Source organism: Gorilla gorilla, chromosome 21 (assembly GCF_029281585.2).
Source record: "Gorilla gorilla gorilla isolate KB3781 chromosome 21, NHGRI_mGorGor1-v2.1_pri, whole genome shotgun sequence".
NCBI classification, from domain to species: Eukaryota; Metazoa; Chordata; class Mammalia; order Primates; family Hominidae; genus Gorilla; species Gorilla gorilla.
The window spans coordinates 53,723,643-53,747,171 of record NC_073245.2 but is presented as its reverse complement, the minus strand read 5'-3'; the positions used below and the strand labels follow the sequence as shown (position 1 = coordinate 53,747,171).

Below are 23,529 nucleotides of genomic sequence, written 5' to 3'. Positions count from 1 at the left end.
TTCATTATTTGTGTATGTCTCATTGGTATAGATTCCTATTGTTTTCAGTGACTTATAATTCTTTACTGTCCTCAATTACTTTGGTGTTCAGATGGTCTCAGTTTTGGGCAACGAAAGCTCTTCAAGCTAACTTATTTGTCATTTTGACATGCCATGTTTATTTTTCTAAACACCCTCTTACTTTCTGACATAGCAGGATGTTTCGGGCTCATCGTCTGTCTTCCCTGCTTTAGCTTTGGAATCAGCCATTTCTGTGAGGAGCTTCAGTGTTAAACACCAAGATCTGAGTGTTAGGTGTACTCATTGCTGATGGGGCATCTTTGCTCTTAGGCCCTTTCTGTTGTCAAAACTAGGGGGAAAATACATACAAATGCGCACATATGAATATATGTACACACGTATATACATATATCTACACATATATGTGTAGATATACACATGCACATATACATGCTTGTGTTCATACATGTTATAGAAGTCATGAGTTCAACTGATGATGCCTGCAGTTGAGATTCATCTGACAGTATCTCCCTTGCCTTATAGCATTTCATATTTGCCAGTTCCCAACATCAATACGTTTACTCGTTTGCTTAATCCTATACCACATCTGAAATAGTTTCAGAGTCACTTCACCATTTAACTACCAAGAAAAAAAATTTCAGAATTGGTTTGCTGTACTTTCCCCTTCCCCCAGAAGTGGAGAATATGTAGTCAAATGCTGTGTTCATCAATTAATGGAAGGAGTTTTATTCTCTGTGAGGTGCAGTTATATTATTTGTTTTAAACATACATGGATTCACTTGTTTCAGCTTGTTTTCATCTTTAGTTTTTTATGTTTTAATATGTAGAACTTTAACAGATTTCCTAAAGGCAGATCTGTGTACAGAGGTATACTCAGAGAAGTGTCACTCCCTCCTGTATCCCTGCTACTGTTCTCTCCCCTACCCCTTGCAGGTAGATAGACATTGTGGGGTTTTTTGTTTACCCTTCCTCTGTTTCTTTTTGTATTAATTAATAGATGTGTACATGCTTTTTTATTTTCCCTTTATTCTTACACAAAAGGTAGCATATTATACTCTTTTAACACTGCCTTTTTCACTTAAATATCTTTAGAAATCATTGCCTATCAGTTTGTAGAATTTTTTTTAATTATTATGCTTTAAGTTTTAGGGTACATGTGCAGAACATGCAGGTTAGTTACATATGTATACATGTGCCATGTTGGTGTGCTGCACCCATTAACTCGTCATTTAACATTAGTTATATCTCCTAATGCTATCCCTCCCCCCTCCCCTGACCCCACAACAGGCCCCGGTGTGTGATGTTCCCCTTCCTGTGTCCATGTGTTCTCATTGTTCAATCAATTCCCACCTATGAGTGAGAACATGCGGTGTTTGGTTTTTTGTCCTTGTGATAGTTTGCTGAGAATGATGGTTTCCAGCTTCATCCATGTCCCTACAAAGGACATGAACTCATCATTTTTTATGGCTGCATAGTATTCCATGGTGTATATGTGCCACATTTTCTTAATCTAGTCTATCATTGTTGGACATTTGGGTTGGTTCCAAGTCTTTGCTATTGTGAATAGTGCCGCAGTAACATACGTGTGCATGTGTCTTTATAGCAGCATGATTTATAATCCTTTGGGTATATACCCAGTAATGGGATTGCTGGGTCAAATGGTATTTCTGCTTCTAGATCCCTGAGGAATCACCACACTGACTTCCACAATGGTTGAACTAGTTTACAGTCCCACCAACAATGTAAAAGTGTTCCTATTTCTCCACATCCTCTCCAGCATTTGTTATTTCCTGACTTTTTAATGATCGCCATTCTAACTGGTGTGAGATGGTATCTCATTGTGGTTTTGATTTGCATTTCTCTGATGGCCAGTGATGATGAGCATTTTTTCATGTGTCTTTTGGCTGCATAAATGTCTTCTTTCGAGAAATGTCTGTTCATATCCTTCACCCACTTTTTGGTGGGGTTGTTTTTTTCTTATAAATTTGTTTTGAGCTCATTGTTGATTCTGGATATTAGCCCTTTGTCAGATGAGTAGACTGCAAGAATTTTCTCCCATTCTGTAGGTTGCCTGTTCACTGTGATGGTAGTTTCTTTTGCTGTGCAGAAGCTCTTTAGTTTAATTAGATCCCATTTGTCAATTTTGGCTTTTGTTGCCATTGCTTTTGGTGTTTTAGTCATGAAGTCCTTGCCCATGCCTATGTCCTGAATGGTATTGCCTAGATTTTCTTTTAGGGTTTTTATGGTTTTAGGTCTAACATTTAAGTCTTTAATCCATCTTGGATTAATTTTGTATAAGGTGTAAGGAAGGGATCCAGTTTCAGCTTTCTACATATGGCTAGCCAGTTTTCCCAGCACCATTTATTAAATAGGGAATTGTTTCCCGCAGTTTGTAGAATTCTTTCTTAATTGTGTTTATAGCTGTCTAGTATTACATTGTATATATCCTAATTTATTCAGTCATTTATGTTTAGATAGGTAGTTTTCATTATTTTACAATTACCAAAAAATGTTGTAATAAATAACCTCATGAATATGTGTTTTTATATCGTGTGATATATCTTTAGATTACATTCCTGTAAGTAGATTGCTGAGTCAAAGATTATTTGCATATGTAGTTTTGTTAGATCCTATTTATCCACTTTTTTTTTGTTTGTTTGTTTGTTTGTTTGTTTGTTTTTGAGACAGGGTCTGACTCTGATAGTCAGGTTGGAGTACAGTGGCATGATCTCTGCTCACTGCACCCTCTGCCTTCCAGGCTCAAACAATTCTCCCACCTCAGCCTCCCAAGTAGCGGGGACCACAGGCCTGCGCCACCATGCCCGGCTAATTTTTGTATTTTTTTGTAGAGACGGGGTTTCGCCATGTTGCCCAGGCTGGTCTCGAACTCCTGAGCTCAAGCAATCTGCCTGCCTGGGCCTCCCCAAAGTGCTGGGATTACAGTCATGAGCCACCACACCTGGCCTATCCATTATTTTTGAAGAACCTGGAACTTCAAGGAGCAAACAAACATTCATGGGCCAAATCATCTATAGGTGTAGCAGTTTGGAGATTAAAATGTCTTCAATTGATAAAACTCTCAAGCATAAGGTTTTTAAAACTCTTTCCAAAGAGCAGAAAGATATACCTTATCTGGTCTTTTTAGAGAATGAATCCAGATGATATTTTCTTAATATCCTATTTGAAGATCCCACTTGTAAGCTTTCAGGGAATCTTTTCTTCCTGAAATTTGCCTTTATCAGAAGAGCTCCAGAAAGAATTTTTGGAACTTAAAATGGCTTGTCTTGCCAAAGGTAACCTCCAAAAAATCACTTTGAAGATTTCCCAAGTAGAGTATCTTCTTCGTTACCTGCAAATAAGGGAGCACGTTTCTGCCGGTATTTTCCTATTTTACTGACAAATATTTGAGAAAGTATTTCCAGGCTACCTGACCCCCAGCTTCTGTCTGGGAAAATCTAGTAGCGCCTCAGGCTTGACTTGGAAAGTGCTTCACCATGACTCCTCCCTCCTTTCAACATTTAACATGTTGCTCAAAATGCACACAAGTCTCCTAGTAAAGTGTCATATTTTGAGGAAGTTCTATTCCTTAGTTATGATTTGGGCTTGGTTTAGCTTTGAGTATGATGTTCCACAGTGAAGCACATGATTCTAGCATGTGGGCACGCGCGCACGCACACACACATATACACACAATAAATATTTAAAATGAAGGTTAAACATATACAGACAGTGTTCTAATATAATGAAGTTACGTTTAGTAAGTAGATGAAATTGATTTCAAATGCTGGAAAGAAAGATTTAAGATTGTACAGAAGATTCAGAGGCCACTGAGCATGTGATTATTAGGGTGACTTTTGGGATATTGTAAGCTTTCTTTAAATTTGTGTCAAAGAAACCTTTTTCTAAGAGAGCTATAAAAAACTATCAACATCTATGAATTTGTGAATTTTATATATTTGGGTCATTGGAATGTTGCTGATTTTTTAAACCATTATTTTGAGATTCAAATAACATTAAAGGATATTTGAAGTTTTTACATTTACTAAAAGGGAGACTGGGATTTTAGAAAAAAAGAGGCAAAATACATGACTTGATGTGAAAAAGTAATACCCTGTGACTCAGCTGACCTGAGCATAAGCCTCTGCCCTGCTGCTGACTTTGGGGCGTTTGCTGCTTTTAAATCTCAGTTTTCCTCATCTGGAATATGGGGATTATTTGTCCTGGCTCCCTCATGGGATTGGGATGAGATGTGGAATTCATAAGTACTTTGTAGAATGTAATTTGCTATGCAGTTTTCTTAATGAGGAGCCACATAACATGAGATAAAGACTCGTGAAAATTTAGCATCTTTTAAAACTGTTTTACCTGAGTCTCCTCTTCTGAACTGATAAGAAATGGAAGAACTTTTGCTTTTTCCCCTGCTTAAGGGTACAAGTCCCTTGTTAAAAATCGGTAATCCTCAAAAACGGCATGACCCCTAGAGTTTCAGTTCTTTAGGTTGGATCAAAATAGTTTTTTTTTTTTTTTTTTTAACTTTTAAGTTCAGAGGTACAAATGCAGGTTTGTTACATAAGTAAACTTATGTCATGGTGGTTGGTTGTATAGATTATTTCATCCCCCAGGTATTAAGCCTAGTATCCATTAGTTATTTTTCCTGATCCTCTACCTCCTCCCATCCTCCACCCTCCAAAAGGCCCTAGTGTGTGTCATTCCCCTCTGTGTGTCCATATATTCTCATCATTTAGCTCCCACTTGTAAGTGAGAACATGCAGTATTTGGTTTTCTGTTCTTGTGTTAGTTTGCAAATAGCTTTCATCATGAACTTTCCTGGTAGGTAGGCAAGCCCGTCTCCAGCCTGGGGAATAGAAGCTGGGCACAGTTTGTGCTGACCTGGTTAGGGACATATGAAGGGTGACGGGTATTCAAGAGGGAAGCAGGCAGATTGAGCGATCAGCACTGGCTGGTTCATGTGCTTGATCACCCCTCTGAGCCAGGTCATCCAGTTTCCTTCTCTTCCCCATACTTTCTACTAACTCTCCTGATGGGAAGTACCAGTGTTGGCTCTTCTTGTCCCCCACATTCTGTCACTTGCCAAGACCTCCTGGTTCTACTCCTTCTGGGCCTTTCAAAGCATTTCCACCCTTGAAAGGCTTCATTCCCTCTTTCCTGGACCTGCTTTCATGGCCCTTTTCACGCAGAATGAAGTCTAAACTTCCTGGCCTGGTGCACCCTTGATTTTTCCTTTGAGCTCCATCACATAGTGCTTCTGTTCACTTGCCCTATTATCCAGACACAGAGCCAGCTATCTTTTACTAAATGTATCCAAAACACTGTTCTATTCCCCAAGAATGCTATGATGATCAAGAGCACAGACTCCACTCGGGTTCACATCTTGTCTCTGCCATTTACTAACCCTGTTGCCCTGGAAGTCTAACTTAACCTCACCATGCCTCAGATTCCTCAAGATAAAATGAGAATAAGAATACCATCTGCTGGCCAGGTGTGGTGGCTCACACCTGTAATCTCAGCACTCTGGAAGGCTGAGGCAAGCAGATCATTTGAGGTCAGGAGTTTTAGACCAGCCTGGCCAACATGATGAAACCCCATCTCTACTAAAAATACCGAAAACAAACAAAAACAATTAGCCGTGCGTGGTGACGGACACCTGTAATCCCAGCTACAGGGGAGACTGAGGCAGGAGAATTAAACGTGGGAGGTAGAGGTTGCAGTGAGCCGAGATCATGCCACTGCACCCCATCCTGGGCAACAGCGCGAGACTCCATCTAAAAAAAAAAAAAAAATTGCCATCTGCTTTACAGGGCTGTTGTGAAGAGCAAAGGCAATAATTCATGTAAAAGAATGTGCCTGCATATAGTAATTATTATATAAAGTATTAGCTGCAATCATTAGTTATTGTTATTCCTACTACTGTCTGTCAGAATTATGTTTTTATATATACACATATATGTATCTCTGCTCAAATGCGTGTTCTCAAATCTCCCCATTCACAGTTAATCATAGCCGTTCGTTAATGCATCCATCTATCCATTGCTTAAAAAGCAGTTTTAAGGCTTGCTTAAATATTAATTGAATACTTACTATGCATAAAGCATAAGACTACTCACTCTGAGGAATACAAAATATAGTCAAGCACATACTGCCCTCTAGGAACTTCGAGTCTGGTAAGAGAGATCAGAGAAGCATAAAATACTCATTTATCCAGGATAGCAAATGTTTATTGAGCAACTGTAGAGGATCCAGGCACTGTATGTAGTTATGTGAATTCTGAGCCTGATATTGTAGTTAACAACTAATTCTGGTGAAAGGTCATTTAAGCAAAGTATAGTTGGAAGTGCTTTGGGAGTGTAGGAAAGAGATTTTACCAGCTAGGAAGGCCAGGAAAGGCCTTTTAGAGAAAATGTTGCCATCTTAGCAGGGCCTTGCAGGGTGGATGGACTTGGCCCATCTCTACCTCTCTGAGGAAGCATTCATGTACTGCCTTGGGCTATGGTTGTAGGTGAACTGTAGGATTTTCATAATTGTAAGCTCGTCAAGGGCAGAGGCAGTGTTCTCTTCATTTTTGAGTGCCTACTGTTCACTCCAGGTCCAGCATGTACTCAACAGAGGATGGTGACAGATTAGGGGATGTCTCTTCCTAAGAAACTTAAAGGGAGATTGTAATTTGATGATTCTTAGTATCTGTGAAGCAGTTGAACTTCCTAGAGAAGACATTTGTATAAACTGAAAGTGAAGTTTTTGGAGATGTTCATATTATTTCTTACATATTAATTGTAGCTATAATAGTCATGATGGGGTGTAATAAAGTGAATTCTGCATTGATCCATGTAGATATTTCCATGTTTCTGTTTATTTCTTGGAAGAAACTCTTGTAGATTCCCCATTAAAGCCTGCCCTGGTCCTAGAATTCCAGGATGTGATTTCATGACGTTGATCACATGAGAAATCTTAGTTTTAAAAACTGCCCAACAGTTTTAATTCTGAATTTCTCCTTGTAGCAAGGAGCAAGGACCAACCCCAGTGGAGAAAAAGAAGAAAGGAAAAAGGAAAAGTGAAACTACAGTGGAGAGTTTAGAGCTGGATCAGGGCCTGACGAACCCATCTCTGCGGAGTCCTGAGGAGTCCACTGAGTCTACAGACAGCCAGGTACAGCTGTGACCGGGAGGCCTGGTGGAGATTACAGCTGCTGGATGGGATCTGGCTGACACTGATCGTGTTGCTCCTCTACGCCTTTCTCTAGCACACTCCCTAGCCCTGGGCTGGGCTTTTACCATTTTGGTGGGTGAGCAGGTAGACTGTAGTCTTTTTCCCTAGCCCGATCAGTATACTAATGATATCCCAGTTTTTTAGTGGTATTTGCCTCATTCCTGGAAGGTAGCAGGATATTAGGCTGCAGAGGGAGTTGATGTGGAAAATGAAGTTGTGAGCCAAGCTAGGTAAGGCCTCTTTTGCCATACAGGTAATGCATTTAGTGCTCAGAGTGCCAGGCCAGCCCGTACAGGGATATTTTCATAATCCCAGATGCTGGAAAAGTCAGAAATGTATCCATTATGCCAACAATTAAGGAAGCTTTGGCCAAACATGGAAACAAGGAGTTGCACATCTAAACCAGATTCCTAAAAATATACCAAAGTGTGCCCGTGACAGTGTTAGGGATTTTCTGAGTTGAGAACCTCTCTTGAGCATGAAGTCTAATATTTGAAAGTGCTTTGTTTCCTCTGACATTCTTAGCAATTTATCTGAGCCACGCTGCTGCAAGGCTCATTTAGAATAAGACTGACGTACTATACCTTCCAGGATCATCTGGACCTTCATGGGTTTCTCAGTGCTCTTCCCTGTAGGAAAATGACAGCTAGTAATGTCATAGTATTAATAAGCAGCAGTGTCTGGTGTCAGAGCAGACTCCTCACTGCCTATAAACTGGGGCTGGTAGCTGTTAAGTGTCTAGATTGGCAGAGGAGCCAAGCACGTTGAGTTGATGGGATTTGGCAGGGAATTAGGTGTTTGTAGAATGGTGATCTGTATCTGGTGTTGGGGAGAGGTTTTTATGTGGAATCCCTCATATAAAGTAAAACATCATAGAGGTAACTTAGTGAAGAAGTGATAGGAACACAAGAGAGACGCTCAGGAGGTATCTTTTAGAAGAAAAGAGAGGTGGGATTTTGCTTTTGCTTTTGTTTTTTAAGGTTTAAATATTTGAGAGTGAGCTGGCTGATAAGTGGTTCCCTGAAGTGATTCTACTGTTGAGATATGATTAGTATGTAGAGATGGACTGTATGCTGCTCTGTTTGTGGAAAGCCACTGGGCTGTTTTGTTGTTGATTATTAAAAGGTACAGCTTCTTAATTAGAGATGAATCCTTAGATCATCACACTCAAGGTGACTTAGGAACCTTGTTTTGTCACACTTAAGATGTCTCCCTGCATTTCAAGAAGTGTTATGAGATTCTCAAAGTAAATCCAAAAAATTGATACTAATTAGTTTTCAAACTACATTTTTAGAAGTACGTGGTAAGGATGGTGAATTTAAGCAAAAACAATAAAACTGTCATCATGTCATAAAATCTGTGCTTCCAGCAAGTGCTGGAAGGGACCCCAAAGATGGTAGAGTTCAGCTCCCATCCTTGTTTTATTGGAGGAGAAGTGGATTCTGAAAGGGGGAAAGTCACTACCGTTGATGAACAGAACACATCTTACTGGACTATGAGACACTACCCCTTCTTTTTAGTGGATCATGGCAATTTGGAGATTGAGCTTTTGTTCTGTCCCCTACTCAGCTAGATCCCATTTTGACTGAATTTAGTCCTTAAAAGAGTTGTATTTAAGAAAGATTTCTTTTGTAAGGCAAGAAAGCACTCCTTGGCATGTTAGTAAATGTAGATGAGGGTATTCTTGTGTAGGCTGTTGTCTTTCACTCAGAGAGCTTCTCTGATGGGTGTGTTTGCCCTACAGAAACGACGCTCGGGAAGGCAAGTAAAGCGCAGAAAATACAATGAGGACCTGGACTTCAAAGTGGTGGATGATGATGGGGAAACAATTGCTGTTCTTGGAGCTGGTCGAACATCTGCACTCTCAGCCTCTACACTGGCCTGGCAGGCGGAGGTATGGCCTTTGCATGAGGTTACTGACCTTGGCTGGACAGTCATTTTGACCTAGATGACAGACTTGTTTCTTGGCCTTTGCTAAAGCATAAGTCAGATCATTTTAACTGCTGCTTGTGGCCTTCGATTGACTTCCTGTTGCATTGGGAATGACATTCAGACTCCTTACTGTGCTCAGCAGGACTCTCCACGATCACACTCTCGCCTTGTTTTGCCAAATTCTTCATTTTTTTAGATAAACAATTTTTCCCTGTCTCATTACTCTCCAGCCAAAAGACTGGCTGTCTTTTAATGCCTTGAACTAACAGTTCTGATCTACCCATAGACCTTTGCCTCTGTTGTTCCTTCTGCTTGGGATGCTTTACGTGACTGGTTTATCAGTTTTGCCTAAAATGTTATCTCCTTAGAGAGGTTCTTCCTGATCTTTTATCTAAAGTACATTCCTGCCCCTCCTCCCAATGATGTTCTGTTTCAGCCCCTTGTGTACTTCCTTAAAGCACTTACCACAACACAAATTGCATTTGAATGTGTCTGATCTCTGATTTTGTTTTACTTGTCTCTCATTAAAATGTGAAAGTCTTGGCCGGGCATGATGGCTCACACCTGTAATCCCAGCACTTTTGGGAGTCCGAGGCAGGCAGATCACTTGAGGCCAGGAGTTCAAGATCAACATGGGCAACATGGCAAAACCCTGTCTCTATAAAAAAAAAAATTAGCTGGGCATGGTGGTGCAGGCCTGTAATCCCAGCTACTTGGGAGATTGAGGCACAAGAATCACTTGAACCCAGGAAGCAGAGGTTGCAGTGAGCCAAGATCGCGTCATTGTACTCCAGCCTGGGTGACAGAGCAAGACTGTGTCAAAGAAAAAAAAATGTAAAAGTCTTTTGTATAATAAATCGCTGTTAAGTGGATGAGATCAAATGAACTAGTAATTACTGTTGGAACTCTAATTCAACAAGCATGTATTGCAAGTCTAGAAGAATGTGCTGGGTACAGAGGCTACACAGAAGCAGAAGTGGACAGGAAAGGAGTGGTCAGATGTATAGAAGACAAGAACTTAGGAGGAACATTTCCAACATGAACTTTATAAAACCCCAGAAACTGAATGGCACCGCAGGCTGTGATATGACAAATGGATAATCTTGGCTGGATGCTGGGGTATAATTTGAGGGGTGGTGAGAGAGGAGAACTGAGAGATAGGAGCAGTTACAGTATGAAGGGCCTTGAATATCACCTAAGGTTTTTAGTTTTTATCCTGCAGATTGGACAAGGGATAGGAGGCATTGATGAGTTCAGGCAGAGGAGTAGGACCACTATATTTGCATTTTAGCGATTTCCATTGGCAGCAGTGTCAAGGAAGAAGATGATAGTATTAGCACTTAATACAGAGGTACTAGAAAGGAGAGAAGGGTTAAATGTTGAAAAAAAGAGGTCTGTGCCAAGGAGCTTATAGAGAAGAAATGAAAAGCAAGAGAAGAAGCAGGCTGTGCATGTAGGAGGGGCATTATTGCCAAGAGCGCATTCTGGGACACGGCTGTCTGTTGTTATGGAGTCACTGTTGCTGACTTGGCAGAATTCACACTGTATGGAGCAGTAGCAGCACAAATATCTGTCATTCCTCCTGGATGCTAGTGTGTCTTATGGAAACTGATAGTACTTAATCTTCCTCGACCACCTTGCCTCCAACTTAAAGCATTTTCACATAATTCCGCTTATTCTTTCACTCTGTGTTTGCATGGAAAGTAGCAGGGAGCAGGGACTATTGTCCCTATTTTAACAATGAAGAAACTGAAGCCCAGAACGATCCAGGTCAGAGTTACATAGCAGCAGTTAATCAGTTACTAGCATGTAAGAGTTGATTTCATGTCATGGTTATATTCGTTACCCAACTAATGAATATAACAGTAGGAATAATAATTTGATATATTGTCACTATAATACTTTTCAAGCAAATATTAATAGTTAAAAATAGCACTTGCAAGACTGCCATGAGGTGATAGAATTGTATTGCTTTGTAATGGGGTTTTCATTCCTTGGGGATGTTATGGTTGGTTTGGTAGTTAAAACACTATACAGGATTTTATTTTCTCCTAGTAGCCGTTTGGCCTAAGCCATTAACCATATTTCAGATGTTGTTATGACTTCTCCCCTGGCACCTGAAGGGCAGCAGTAGCTGATCTAACTAACAGAAATAATTCAGGAAATGTTATGTATCTTATTAAGACTCTTTTGTTTCTTCTAAGGATGTAGCAAACAGAGGGTTTATATATGGAGAAACATAAATTAGAATCTGAATTATATCTCAAAAAAATTTACTAAATTTAAGGAAGAGAGAGGCCTGATTCATGGTTTTGGCTTTGACATTCAGAGAAGCGACCATGTGGCCTCCGAGCCAAGGCCTGGCCTAGCATGCGGGGCAGGCTACACAACCAGTGAGGGGACTGGAGAGATCGGCTTACCGAGTGATTTTCAAAATTGGTGCTCTGTAGAGTCCTCGTTGCTGCAGAACCAAAACAGCTCCACTTAAAACTGTTTTTACATACTGGGCTTCCTGAGGAAGTTCGAGCAAAGATTTCCCACGCTAACGAAAAGCCTGAAAGCCTTGAATCTCATCTAGGATTCCAGGCAATCTCAAGGCACATGCAGTGGCACAGAAAATCATTGAAGAAGAGGTGGCTTTTTCCTATATCCTTCTCCCGGGGCCCTCTGGGTGGGTGTCTGCCTGCCTGCTAGCTTTAGCTCAGGGCAGAGAAGGGGATGGAGTCAGCACCAGAATGGCCCCACTGCCATCTCTGCAGATCTGTGCAGTATCTTCTCAGTGTGCTCAACGCAATTCTGTGACTGCTGGCCCTTGTCCCAGCCCCAGATCACAACCTCAGCATTGGTTACCAAGTGGTGAGTTGTGAAAACATCTTTACACAGGATTCACTTTAGCTCAGGACTGGCATGTTATCACAGCTCTGCTTTGCACTCCATACCACAATCCCAAGCATGGGATTCAGGGGCAGGAAGTACGTTTCCATCCTAAATGTGACTCTTTATTTTCTTATTCTTTGTCAAACTGATTTTGGTGTCTGGAACACAAACTTTTAGAATTCCGCAGTGCCTTTACAATGTAAAGACTGTTGACAAGGCTGTCTCAGTTTTTGCCTCCTGCATTTTGGGTGGTTTGTGTGATTTTGCCTTTTGGAACAGAAGGACTTGAATTTGAATAAGGCTTTGGCTCGTGGTGCTCTCCTGTGCTGTGCTCTGTGTCTGCGTACAGTGTACTCTTCTTTGATAGGCCTTTTTCTATACCTGGCAGGCTGAGCTCAGTTGTTTCCTCCTCCCGAAAGTTCCTTGCTCCTCCGAGCTGGGGATAAGTGCCCCTCCCCTTTGCTCTTAGGGCACTCTAATATGTTTAACTGTCATTGTCCTTCGAACACCTGCCAAGTTTTTTGTTTCCTTCTTCTAAACCATGAGTTATGTTAGTGTAGGATTTGTATCTTTTTTTGTCCTATGTGCTCTCAGGTAGGAGAGTTTCAATAAACTAAAATTTACATTTACTCCCAGGAACTATTCAGATGAAGTGGCACTTTCCATCTTCTGTTTGATAATGTTTTTCACTATTATAATTATTATTCCCTAAGTCTAGATTGAGCTGGGATCATTGCACCACTTATTCATAGCCTGTGATGGTCCTGATTCTCAGTGCCTCTGCCATACTGTTTTGATGATCACTCCTGATTGTTCCCCTAATCAGATTGCAGAGTTTTGCAAAAACAGGCATCACTTTTTAATTTATTGTAATTTTTGCTTAGCATAGGTAGAGCTTTATGTTTCTGTTGGTTAGTAGCTAATATAAAGACCTACTTAGTTGAACTTATCAAATAACTTATTCAGTGAGTGAATAAATGTGTTTAAAACTCATTATATAAACTGGTATGATTTGTTTAAGCCTCTGTATTAGAAAGGAAAGAGATTTTTCTTTTCTCCCAGGCTTTTGTTTCCTCCATTTCCTTATACTGGCATTTTTTCCTCACTGGTACTCATCTCTGTCTCACTTAAACCCTCAGAAAGGGCTCCTTTCTGAGACTCCTTGCTGCTATGTGGCATTGCCGTAGCTTCGTGCCAGCATGTGAGACTTGGTGCAGAAGTGTCTGTTGGGGCCGTTCATCATAAGGCTTCTATCAGCTCAGCCTGGGTGGGTTATTTTTCTGAGTCTTCCCATTTCTTCACTGGGTACAACCACCAATTCCCACACTGTCTTTAGGTTGTTTCCTGTATTTCTTTCCTCTTGGTTTCTGCTGCCACTCCCTATGCTGAGCCCAGTGTACAATTTACTGCAGCACACACTTCTGTAGTTTCCCTGCTACAAGTCTCTGCTCTCCCCAGTCGGATACCAGGATAACTTTCCCAAAATACCAGGGGAATTGCTGGTATTTCTCAGTCTCCTGCTCATGAAATCCAAGATGGTTGCTTTTTAACTCCCGTGTTAGATCAAAACTCCTGTGTTTTGTGTTTTTTTTTTAAAGATGTGGCCACACACTACCTGTTTACTCTGATTACTACTCCTCATTTTGTGTAATGCTTTCTCCCTAATAAGGCAGGTTACTTAGCATTCTAAACATGCATCATACATCCTATATGATTGTTCTTTCATCTCTCATTTCATCTTACCTTTCTCTTTGCTGTCCTCTTTTATGAGCCACTGTTCTTTAGGGCCCAACTAAAACCTCACCTATGCTGTGAAATCCATACTGTTTTCACTTTCTGAACTCTCATTGGACTGTAGTTACTGTTTAACCAATTAGCATTTACCTTGGGATATTTCTAAGACAGATATGTTTATTTTGTCTTCCCTGAATGAGTGTAATCCCCTTGAAACTGGGCATCAAGCTTGATACTGGTTTTGTATATTCCATGGCACTTGGTAAATACTGTGGTTTGAAACATGATTTGTTTCTTGTTAGGCTCCCTCCTTATGGTTTGCTAAATAGAAGTAAAAGAGGTAGTTGGCTGAGGTTGAAGGTAAATAGGGTTAAAAGTTTTTGAAATTTTTCCCTAAGGATAAAATATTAAGATTATATAAATCTCTGACATAAAAAGAGTATGAATTAAAATGGTCTTCTTTGAAGGATAATTTAAGGAAATTCCAAGCAGTTGAGAACAGATGGTTGTTATGGAAGTGTGTCTGGCAAGCAGATTTAGTTTATATCTGTGTGTATCTGTATACACTGAGTGTTTATACACACATGATCGTACTTACGCACAATCTCTGTTCAGGAAAAAAAAGATCCTGATTTTCCAGCTCCCTTCCTTCTTCGATACGTATTTCGGAAATGCTGCTCCCTTTTCGTTTCATTAGGATAAAATAAAAACCCGTTTTCCATATTTGGATGATCACTATTGATTCTTTAACATGAGTGCTTACCCTCTCTTTTTTAACAGTGCCAAAAAAAAAAAATTGAAATTTTACTTCAAACTCCTTAATTTTCACTTGAAAATTTCCTATGATGAAGAGTGTTTAAACCCTGACTTCTTTTAATATTCAGAGTCCTGTGCTTTCTTCATCCATGTATTAAAGTTTCTTTAGATTTGGTCCTAGTTAAATATTCTGAATTGTAATCAAAATCCTATCATCAGAAACCATTTTTATCTATTCTTCATGGTAGGTAAAAATAAGAAAATATTTGAAGCAGTCTAGTAGTAAGGGAGAGAACTTTGTTCCTTTGAGTGTGTGTACATGTGTGGGTGCTTGCTTGCTAGTCTGAGATATACAGACTTAGGAGCAGGTGGGGAAAGTAGTCAGCAGTCATGAAAGTTTACTGCTTGCCTACAGATCTAACTCATATGTCATATCATTTCCAGAGCCTCTTCTAATTCACCCAAGTGCTCTGGCTTGTGTGTTCTCATAGTACTTGCTTTTTACTTCTATTACCATATTCTATTGCAAAATCTCCTAACATTATTTATTCAGAAGTATTTATTGAGCACCTACTATATGCCAAGGACTATCTAATTTCTGGAAATAACACCAAGGAACAAAAGGGATAGAAATTCCTGCCCTCGTGGAAGAGCTTGCAACAAATTCACAACTGGTCTCTCCCTCCAATGTTTGCCAGATTTTGAACCTACACGGCATGGGAGGTCAAAGGACCAAGGTCAAAACTTCCAAAGAATAGAAGTAAATAGGGAGAGGCTGTTAATAAACCTTAAATAAGAAAATTACCTAGTACATCAATGGCAGTAAGTGCCGTTCTAAAAATATATTAGAATAAGGGTGATATGGAATTCAGGGTGAGGATTGCAGTTTTAAATAGGGTGGTCAGAGTTGCCTTCACTAAAAGTATAATATTTGAGCAAATAATTGAAGGAGGTAAAGGAGAGAGGGAGTTGTGCAGGGCAGAAGAACATCTTAGAGGGAATAGTCTATACAAAGTCCTGAGGTAGAGGCATGCGTGGTATGCATGGAGAATGGACAAGGATAACTGAAACATAGCAGATGAGGTGGGAGGGTGGGCAGGAACCCTGTAGGATTTGTAGACATTGGAAGATGTTTAGTTTTACTTTGAGTTAAAAGAGAAGCGTTTTAAGCAGTGTAAGCGGAGCATAATAAAAAGGGTCATTCTGAATGTTAGGTTGAGAATAGACTAGTGGGGCAAGAACTGAAGCAGGGAGACAAGTTAGGAGACTCTTGAGAATAATCTGGGTGAGAAATGAAGGTGGTACAGACCAGGTTAGAAGCAATGGAGATGGTGAGAAATAGGCTGGGTTTTGGACATACTTTGAAGATAGAGCCAACAAGATTTCTAGGCCAGTCAGATATGGTGTATGGAAAGGAAAGAGAAGAGTCAAGGATTACACCAAGATTTTTGGTTTGAGTATCTGAAAGGTTAGTTTACTCTAACTCAGGTGGGAGAAGACTGTAGGTAGGAGAGGTAGGAGGGGTAGGAAAGGGGGATTGGATAGGAGTTTAGTGTGTGGATATTTTAAATTCGAAATACCTCTGAGATACTCAAGTGGAGATGGCATATAGGAATTATGTATATGAGGCTATTGCCAGGGGAGAGGTTCTGAGCTGGATGACGCCTGTATTTAAAACCCTGAGACTGAGTGAGATCACCAAGAGAATGAATACAGATAGAAAAGAGAAGAAACCCAAAAACTAGGCCCTAGACTGCTCCGGTAATAAGAGTTAATATTGGAAAAAATATATATATAAATTACAAAAAGCTCTTTTTAAAGGCATCAAATAGCTGTGGAAACAACAAGAATTAGATGAACTAAAATATCAGACAGTAAGAGTCATCCGTAGGTGGGCTGACGATGGCTGGCTGTTTTTTCCTCTGGAGGCATTTCTCAGTTCTGGGAGTGGGCCGTGGATCAGGTTTGGCCCAAACAAAAGAGACTGTTCTGGATGGAAGAGAAACCATCTGACCCTGGTGGGGATTGAATATACAGGGCTCGTGGAGTGTTTGGAAACTAAAGAAATCCCCAAAGCAAGGGGATTTCCTCAAGAGACTTCTGCTGAATTCTGGGATATCCCAGGAAGCTAGGAGTTCAGACAGAAGGCAGATTGAAATTTCATAGTTGCGTGGTACTTACGAGACAAAAAAATCACTAAAGGAATGGACCTACCACAAAATACTGACTCTTGCTTAAGATATTTGTCGGACTTTTAACCTGCATGGGGTAGAAGACTAAAATACTAAGCTCAAAACCTCCATAGAGCATGTTTCAGGGCTCAAGAGAAAAAAGACCTGCCAATCTCTCAGTCAGTGACCCTGGATACTCATGTTCCAAAAACGGTAAAATAAGAGGTGGATTGAATCTTAAAACAGTAACTCAGTCCTGACCCAACTCAGTCTCTGACTGGATCAAAGGGACCACCCCGTCGCCCTGGTTGTCTAAGAGAAAATGGGAAACACTTGTAATAGAAAATATTGTTTGGAGCTGCTACAATTTGTTTATCCACAGTGTCCAACATAAAATAAAAATAATTAGACATTCAAAGAGGCTGGAAAAGGTGGCTAAAAATTAAGAGAATAATCATATAATAGAAGCAGACCCCAGGTGATCCAGATATTAGAGTTGGCAGGAGGAAAGAACTTTAAAATAACTATGATTAAAATGTTAAAGAAAATAGAGGGGGCCAGCACAGTGGCTCGTGCCTATAATCCCAGCACTTTTGGAGGCCAAGGCTGGAGTATCACTTTGAGCTTAGAATTTCAAGGCCAACCTGGGCAACATGGCAAAACCCCTTCTCTACAAAAAATACAAAAATTAGCTGGGTGTGGTGGCTTGTGCCTGTAGTCCCAGCTACTTGCAAGCCTGAGGCTGGAGAATCATTTGAGCCTGGGAAGTGGAGGTTTTAGTGAGGTGAGATCGTTCCACTGCACTTTCCAGCCTGGGTGACAGAGTGAGATCCTGTCTAAAAAAAAAAAAAGAAAAGAAAAGAAAATAGAGGAAAAGATGGACAAGATGAATTTTAAAATGAAGACTTCCAACAGAGAATTACATCTATAAAGAAAATCAGATAACAGTGTAGAATGAAAAATCCAGTTTATAAAATTCAAGACCAAGTGGATAGGTTTATAAGTAGATTAGATACAGCAGAAGAGGAGTGACTATGAAGACAGATCAATGGAAAATTTCTAAAGCACATAGAGGAAAAAGAAAGAATCAAACAGAGCAAAAGGTAAAAGCATAAGAAAGAGAGACAAGTGCGATGCAGTTAAAAGTTGTAATGTATTTCTTTCTTTCTTTCTTTTTTGTTTTTTTTTTTTTGAGACAGAGTCTCACTCTATCACCCAAGCTGGAGTACAGTGGCGCAATCTCAGCTCACTGCAACCTCTGCCTCCTGGGCTCAAGCAATTCTCTTTCCTCAGCCTCCCAAGTAGATGTGATTACAGGTGTGCGCCATTATGCCCAGCTAATTTTTGTATTTTTAGTAGAGATGGGGCTTCACCGTGTTGGCCAGGCTGGTCTCAAACTCCTGACCTCAGTTGATCCACCCACTTCGGCCTCCCAAAGTGTTGGGATTACAGGCGTGAGCCACTGCACCCAGCCGAAAGTTCAAAGTATTTCTGATTGGAGTGCTAGGGATAGAGGAGATTGGAGCAGAGTAGCATTTGACGATATAACTAATGACCAAGAATTCCTAAACTGATGGAAGATATCAACCAGTAGATTCAAAATCAGGTAACTCTCAAGCAGGAAAAATGCAAAAAAGAAAACCATACCTAGGCATATCTTAAACTATATAAACAAAGACTGAGAGAACATTTAAAAGCCACAAGAGAAAATCTGGTGGATAATATTGTATTAAGTAGTACAATATTGAATGCATTCTCTCCTGAATTTGAGAGTAAGAAAAATATTTCACTGTCATAATTTGTACTCAGAAATACAATGTAGGACCTGGCCACTACAATAAAGAGAAAGAATAAATAAAAAGTTAAAAGATTAGAAAGGGAGTAGTAAAACTTTTTTATTAGTTGTAGATGACGTGACTGCATATGTAGAAAATTGAACAGAATGTACTAACAAATCATTAGAAATAATAAATGTAGGTTTAGTTAAGTTGCTGGATATATAAAGATAATATGCAATATGGATACCTAAAGACAATATGCAAATACATATTTTTTATTTCTATAAACTAGCGACGTAACATCAGGAAAGGATAATTATTAAATCCCATTTATAATAGCATCAACGTATCAGATACCCTGGAATAACTCAAAAAATACACAAGCCGTCTATGCTAAAAACATAGCTATGAAAAAGAAGACCTAAACAAATAGATGTAGCACATATGGGGTTTTGTTTTGTTTTGCTTTGCTTTGTTTTGTTTTGTTTTTGAGATGGAGTCTCACTCTGTCGCCCAGGCTGGAGTGCAGTGGCGTGGTCTCGCTCACTGCAACCTCCACCTCCCAGGTTCAAGTGATTCTCCTGTCTCAGCCTCCCAAATAGCTGGGACTATAGGCGTGCACCACCATGCCACGCTAATTTTTGTATTTTTGGTAGAGACAGGGTTTTGCCGTGTTGGCCAGGCTGGTCCCGAGTTCCTGACCTCAAGTGACCCACCTGCCTCGACCTCCCAAAGTGCTGGGATAATAGGCATGAGCCACCGTGCCCAGCCACATATGGTTATTTAATACTGCTAAGATGTCTATAATTCAAACCCAGTCAAAAACTAAGCAGGGCATTTTTTAATTGGTGGAAATTTATATGAAAATGCTAAAGACCTATCTAACATAACCTGAGACAGTCATGAAAAAGAACTAAATTGGAAGATTTAACTTTAAGACTTTGTAATCAAGCTATAGGAGTGAAGACGGGGTAGTATTGCCATAAGGATAGTCAAATAGACCAGCTGAACAAAATATAACTACCTTGTCCAGTATGGACCCTATCAGCCACATGTGCCTATTGAGCACTTGAAATGTAGCTAGTTTGAATTAAGATGTGCTATAAATATAAAATACCATATTTTGAAGACTTGGTATGAAATGACTATTAAAATATTTTTTAATTTTTTAATTGATTACATATTGATAATTTAGATACATTGGTTTAAGTGAAATATATTAAAATTACTTGCACCTGTTTTACTTTTTTAATGTGGCTACTAGAAAATTTTAAATTACATGTGTAGCTTAATGATGTTGGTGGCAACACAAATTTCTTAAACAGCACACAAAAATACTATTCATAAAAGAAAAGATTGATAAAATGGATCATACAGAATTTCTGTTCATCAGAAGACACATTAAGGGATTGAAAAGGCAAACCATAGACTGGTAGAAAATGTTTGTAATCTGTGTATCTGAGAGAGGACTCTTATTTAGAATAATTCTTGAAAATAAATTAGAAAGAACAATTTATAAAATAGGCAAATGACTTGAATAGGAGGTTCACAAAAGAGGGTATCCAAATGTCCAGTAAGCATATGAAAAGGGGCACAGCATCCTCTGTTATCAGGAAAATGTGAATTAAAGAGAAAACACTACACATCCACCAGAATGGCTAACATGCTAAAGACTGACAATATCAAGTCACCCAGAACTCCCATACCTTGCTGGTAGGTGTCAAAATTTTTACAATCACTGAGAAGATTTTTGACAATATTATTTATTTATTTATTGACAATATTTATTAAAATTAGACATCTACCTACCCCATAACCCAGTATTTCTTCTCCTAGTTATATATCCAAGATAAATGAGCATATTTTTCCACCAAAAGACATAATTTATATGGATTTCTTGTGTAAAACAAAAATTGGAAGCAAACCAAGTATTCCTCAACAGTAGAGTGGATAGTTTATTTATATTACAAAATACTACACAGTGTTAAAAAAGAATGAACTACATACTGTATGATTCCATTTACATGAGGTTTAATAATACACAAAACCAGTCTATGGTGGTAGAAGTCTGAATATTGGTTACTTACAGTGAGGGCACAGGATGTTTCAGAGTGTTGGAAAAATTATATAAACTTGATCTTGAGTGGTAGTTATATAAGTGCATTTCTGTATGTAAAAATTAATCAAGATGTACACTTCAGATTTCTGCATACTACAAGTGTGCCATACCTCAGTAACTAAGCATTATGTTAGCATGCCTGATAGTTCCTTGATGATTAAGACTAGACGTATCTCATTTACTTCTGTAAGACCAGTGCATAAACTAAAAGCACTCCATAAATAATGTGGGATAAAAATTTAGGAAGGAAATGAGGTAGGAAGCTGGTTCATTAGTCTAGTTTCTCTTAACCTAGCACCTGTTCACTGCCCACTCGCCATAGTCAGACTTTAGTTAGTTGGCTGCAAGATCAGTGGTAGTGGTCCTTGCTGCTCATTAACGCACACCTAGCTTTGGCCCTTTGCTGTTACCGTCCTGACAGTATGTAAGTCTGAGTGTATGGAGAAGGGGGAGACTTCTTAAATTAAGTGACATAAATCAAGAAAAATAGCTGTCTCTACTCTGTGGCCTCAGAGAGTTTGACCCTTTATTTCCTCACTGTATTTCCTTCTTTCTTTTCCTCTTGCTTGTTATTTAGCATTCAACAAATACCTATTGATTATACATTTCCTGGTCTAGCTATGTCGGTATATAAAACAAGGATCCCTGCCCTCTGAAGGTTTATGTAGTAAAGGGAGAAGACAGCAATAAACAGTGAACTGCCACCTTCTCCCTGCCACCTATGTTTAGGAACCAAGCAGAACAAATACTTAAACAGAGAAACAAAAGCATAGTCTGTATTCACACCCCTTTCTTCTATTATATGGTAATTATAGTTTACTTGCCTTCCTGTTGAGTGGTGAGAAGGGACGTGTGTGGTTTTGGATTAACTTCTGCATGGCATCTAGCACAATGCCATGTGTCTGAGAGAGCTTAGTAAATATTTGTAAACTTTGGGAGCATCTGCCTGTGCCTGCTTGCTGATTTCCATAATTCTTTTCTGCCATATGCCTTCATTTCTTTTAACCCATCATCACTTTCCTGGGAAAAGCTTAATTTAAGATCTTAAGAGATATTTTCTATAATTTTATGGCTTTACGCCCTAGAATGAGTAGACTGAAGATATACAAATCATCCTTCTGGGACGTTCCAGCCAGGAACCCAGAATACCGAATTTGGCAGTTTCGTTGTTGTGATGAGTGTTCTTTTCATATGGTGTTTTAAGTCTCATATTGTAATAGATCTGAAAAGGTCATTGTGCATATGAACCACTGAGAAATAATGCTGCTTGAGGTTCTAGAAAGAATGTTAAACATTTTGTGTTTTTAACTATAAATATTCTGTAGAAAGAGATTTCATGGAGATTGGAGGATAGAAGTGTTGATGGTTATCTAGGGTAAAAAGGAATTTAGATTTTCAGTTGGGATTTACGTTCAAAGGATGATCAGTGAAACAGCCTTTTCCAGCTACAAAGGGGAAAGATGGTACAATTTAATAGAGAATAATTATACCTTGATTTTGAATAGTATGTGAAAACATTTTTCCAATAGTAATACTATTTTATCTTCCCACTAATCCAATGAGATATGTATTTTTAACTCCTATTTTAATATATTCGGAGACTAGGAGGTATTAATTGACTTGCCTAAAGTCAATAGCTGATAGATATTAGAACTAATTTTAGGACCCCATACTCTTAGAGCTTTCTGAAAATTGTATGCAGCAACATGTAGGTAGTTTTGCAAAGAAGGTGAATCTGAGGACCAATTTTAGGTATGTTAAATGCAGATCTGAAATTGAATCTGAAAAACTTCTCTGCTCTTGTAGAGTTGTGTCCAGAGCTTAGAAGCCACCACTTTAAATTCTAGCTTTGCAAAATGCTTGTGACCTTTTGACCACTCTGTGGCCTGATGGGAGGCTTTGGTACTCCATGGTGAACTTTTGAATGAAGTAGTACCCATTGTAGTATTTCTTATAGAATTGTTTTCTTGGATTCTGTGGTTCCAGCAATTTTCTTTTTTTTTCATCTTTGTCCCCAGGAGCCTCCAGAAGATGATGCAAACATCATTGAGAAGATCCTGGCATCTAAGACTGTCCAGGAGGTTGGTGGCTCATGTTTCTAGCTTTTATATCATTAGCACAGATTACATCTTCTGTGAAGAGATTTTTGGCTAGAGAACCTAGAATGACCATTATTGGCTGGAGTGAGAGCTAGGCAAGAATACTGTCTGGCTAGCCAACACTTATTTTTACCCCTACAGAGCATTTTAGGACATAAAACTCTTAAAATATCTAGAATGGCTCAAGCTGATGATTTCCTCCATTGCGATCCTAGCAAAAGCCATATATCCCTTAGTTGCTGTAGCCCACCACAATTTAGCAGAGGGCCAAGAAAAAGAGATGGACAAAAAGTCCTAATGGAGGCCAGGTTCATTGGCTCATACCTATAATCCCATCACTTTGAGAGGCCAACATCGGAGGTTTGCTTGAGCCCAGTAGTTCAAGACCAACCTGGGCAATATAGTGAGACCCTTTCTCTATTTAAAATACACACACACACACACACACACACACACACACACACACACACACACACACACACACACACACACACACACACACACACACACACACACACACACACACACACACCCCCATATGAGTCCTAATGGAAACGTGGGGGTTTTTTTCTTCAGACATCTCAGGGCCATTGTAGGAATCTCCTATAGGAAATTCCTGGAGTGGTAGAGTATGTTGGTGCTGGTGAGAGCACGGCTTCATCTTTACTTCAAGTATTTATGAAAGTAAACTTCCTTACCTGGAGAGTGAATACCATTGGTGTTTCAGAAGTGAAGCGTTAGGGGGATGCCAGAGATGAATGTGGTCACTTCCGCACCAGGCTCTGGTCCTGACATTTCTCAGAGTCCTGGGCCAGTTT

At 39.5% G+C, this 23,529-nt stretch overlaps 1 protein-coding gene across 6 annotated transcripts in view; it reads left to right on the top strand.

The window, feature by feature from the left end:
* CHD6 (chromodomain helicase DNA binding protein 6) overlaps positions 1-23,529 on the top strand; it is a 216,602-nt gene that overhangs the window by 96,844 nt on the left and 96,229 nt on the right. For all 6 annotated transcript variants that reach the window (XR_010132270.1, XM_055372994.2, XM_055372996.2 and 3 more), the window contains 3 exons: positions 7,038-7,185; positions 8,990-9,139; positions 22,631-22,693. Coding sequence is in view for 5 of the 6 variants with exons in the window: in XM_055372994.2 (XP_055228969.2) it covers positions 7,038-7,185; positions 8,990-9,139; positions 22,631-22,693 (361 nt within the window). In the remaining variant the exon portion in view is untranslated. The remainder of the gene's footprint in view (positions 1-7,037; positions 7,186-8,989; positions 9,140-22,630; positions 22,694-23,529) is intronic.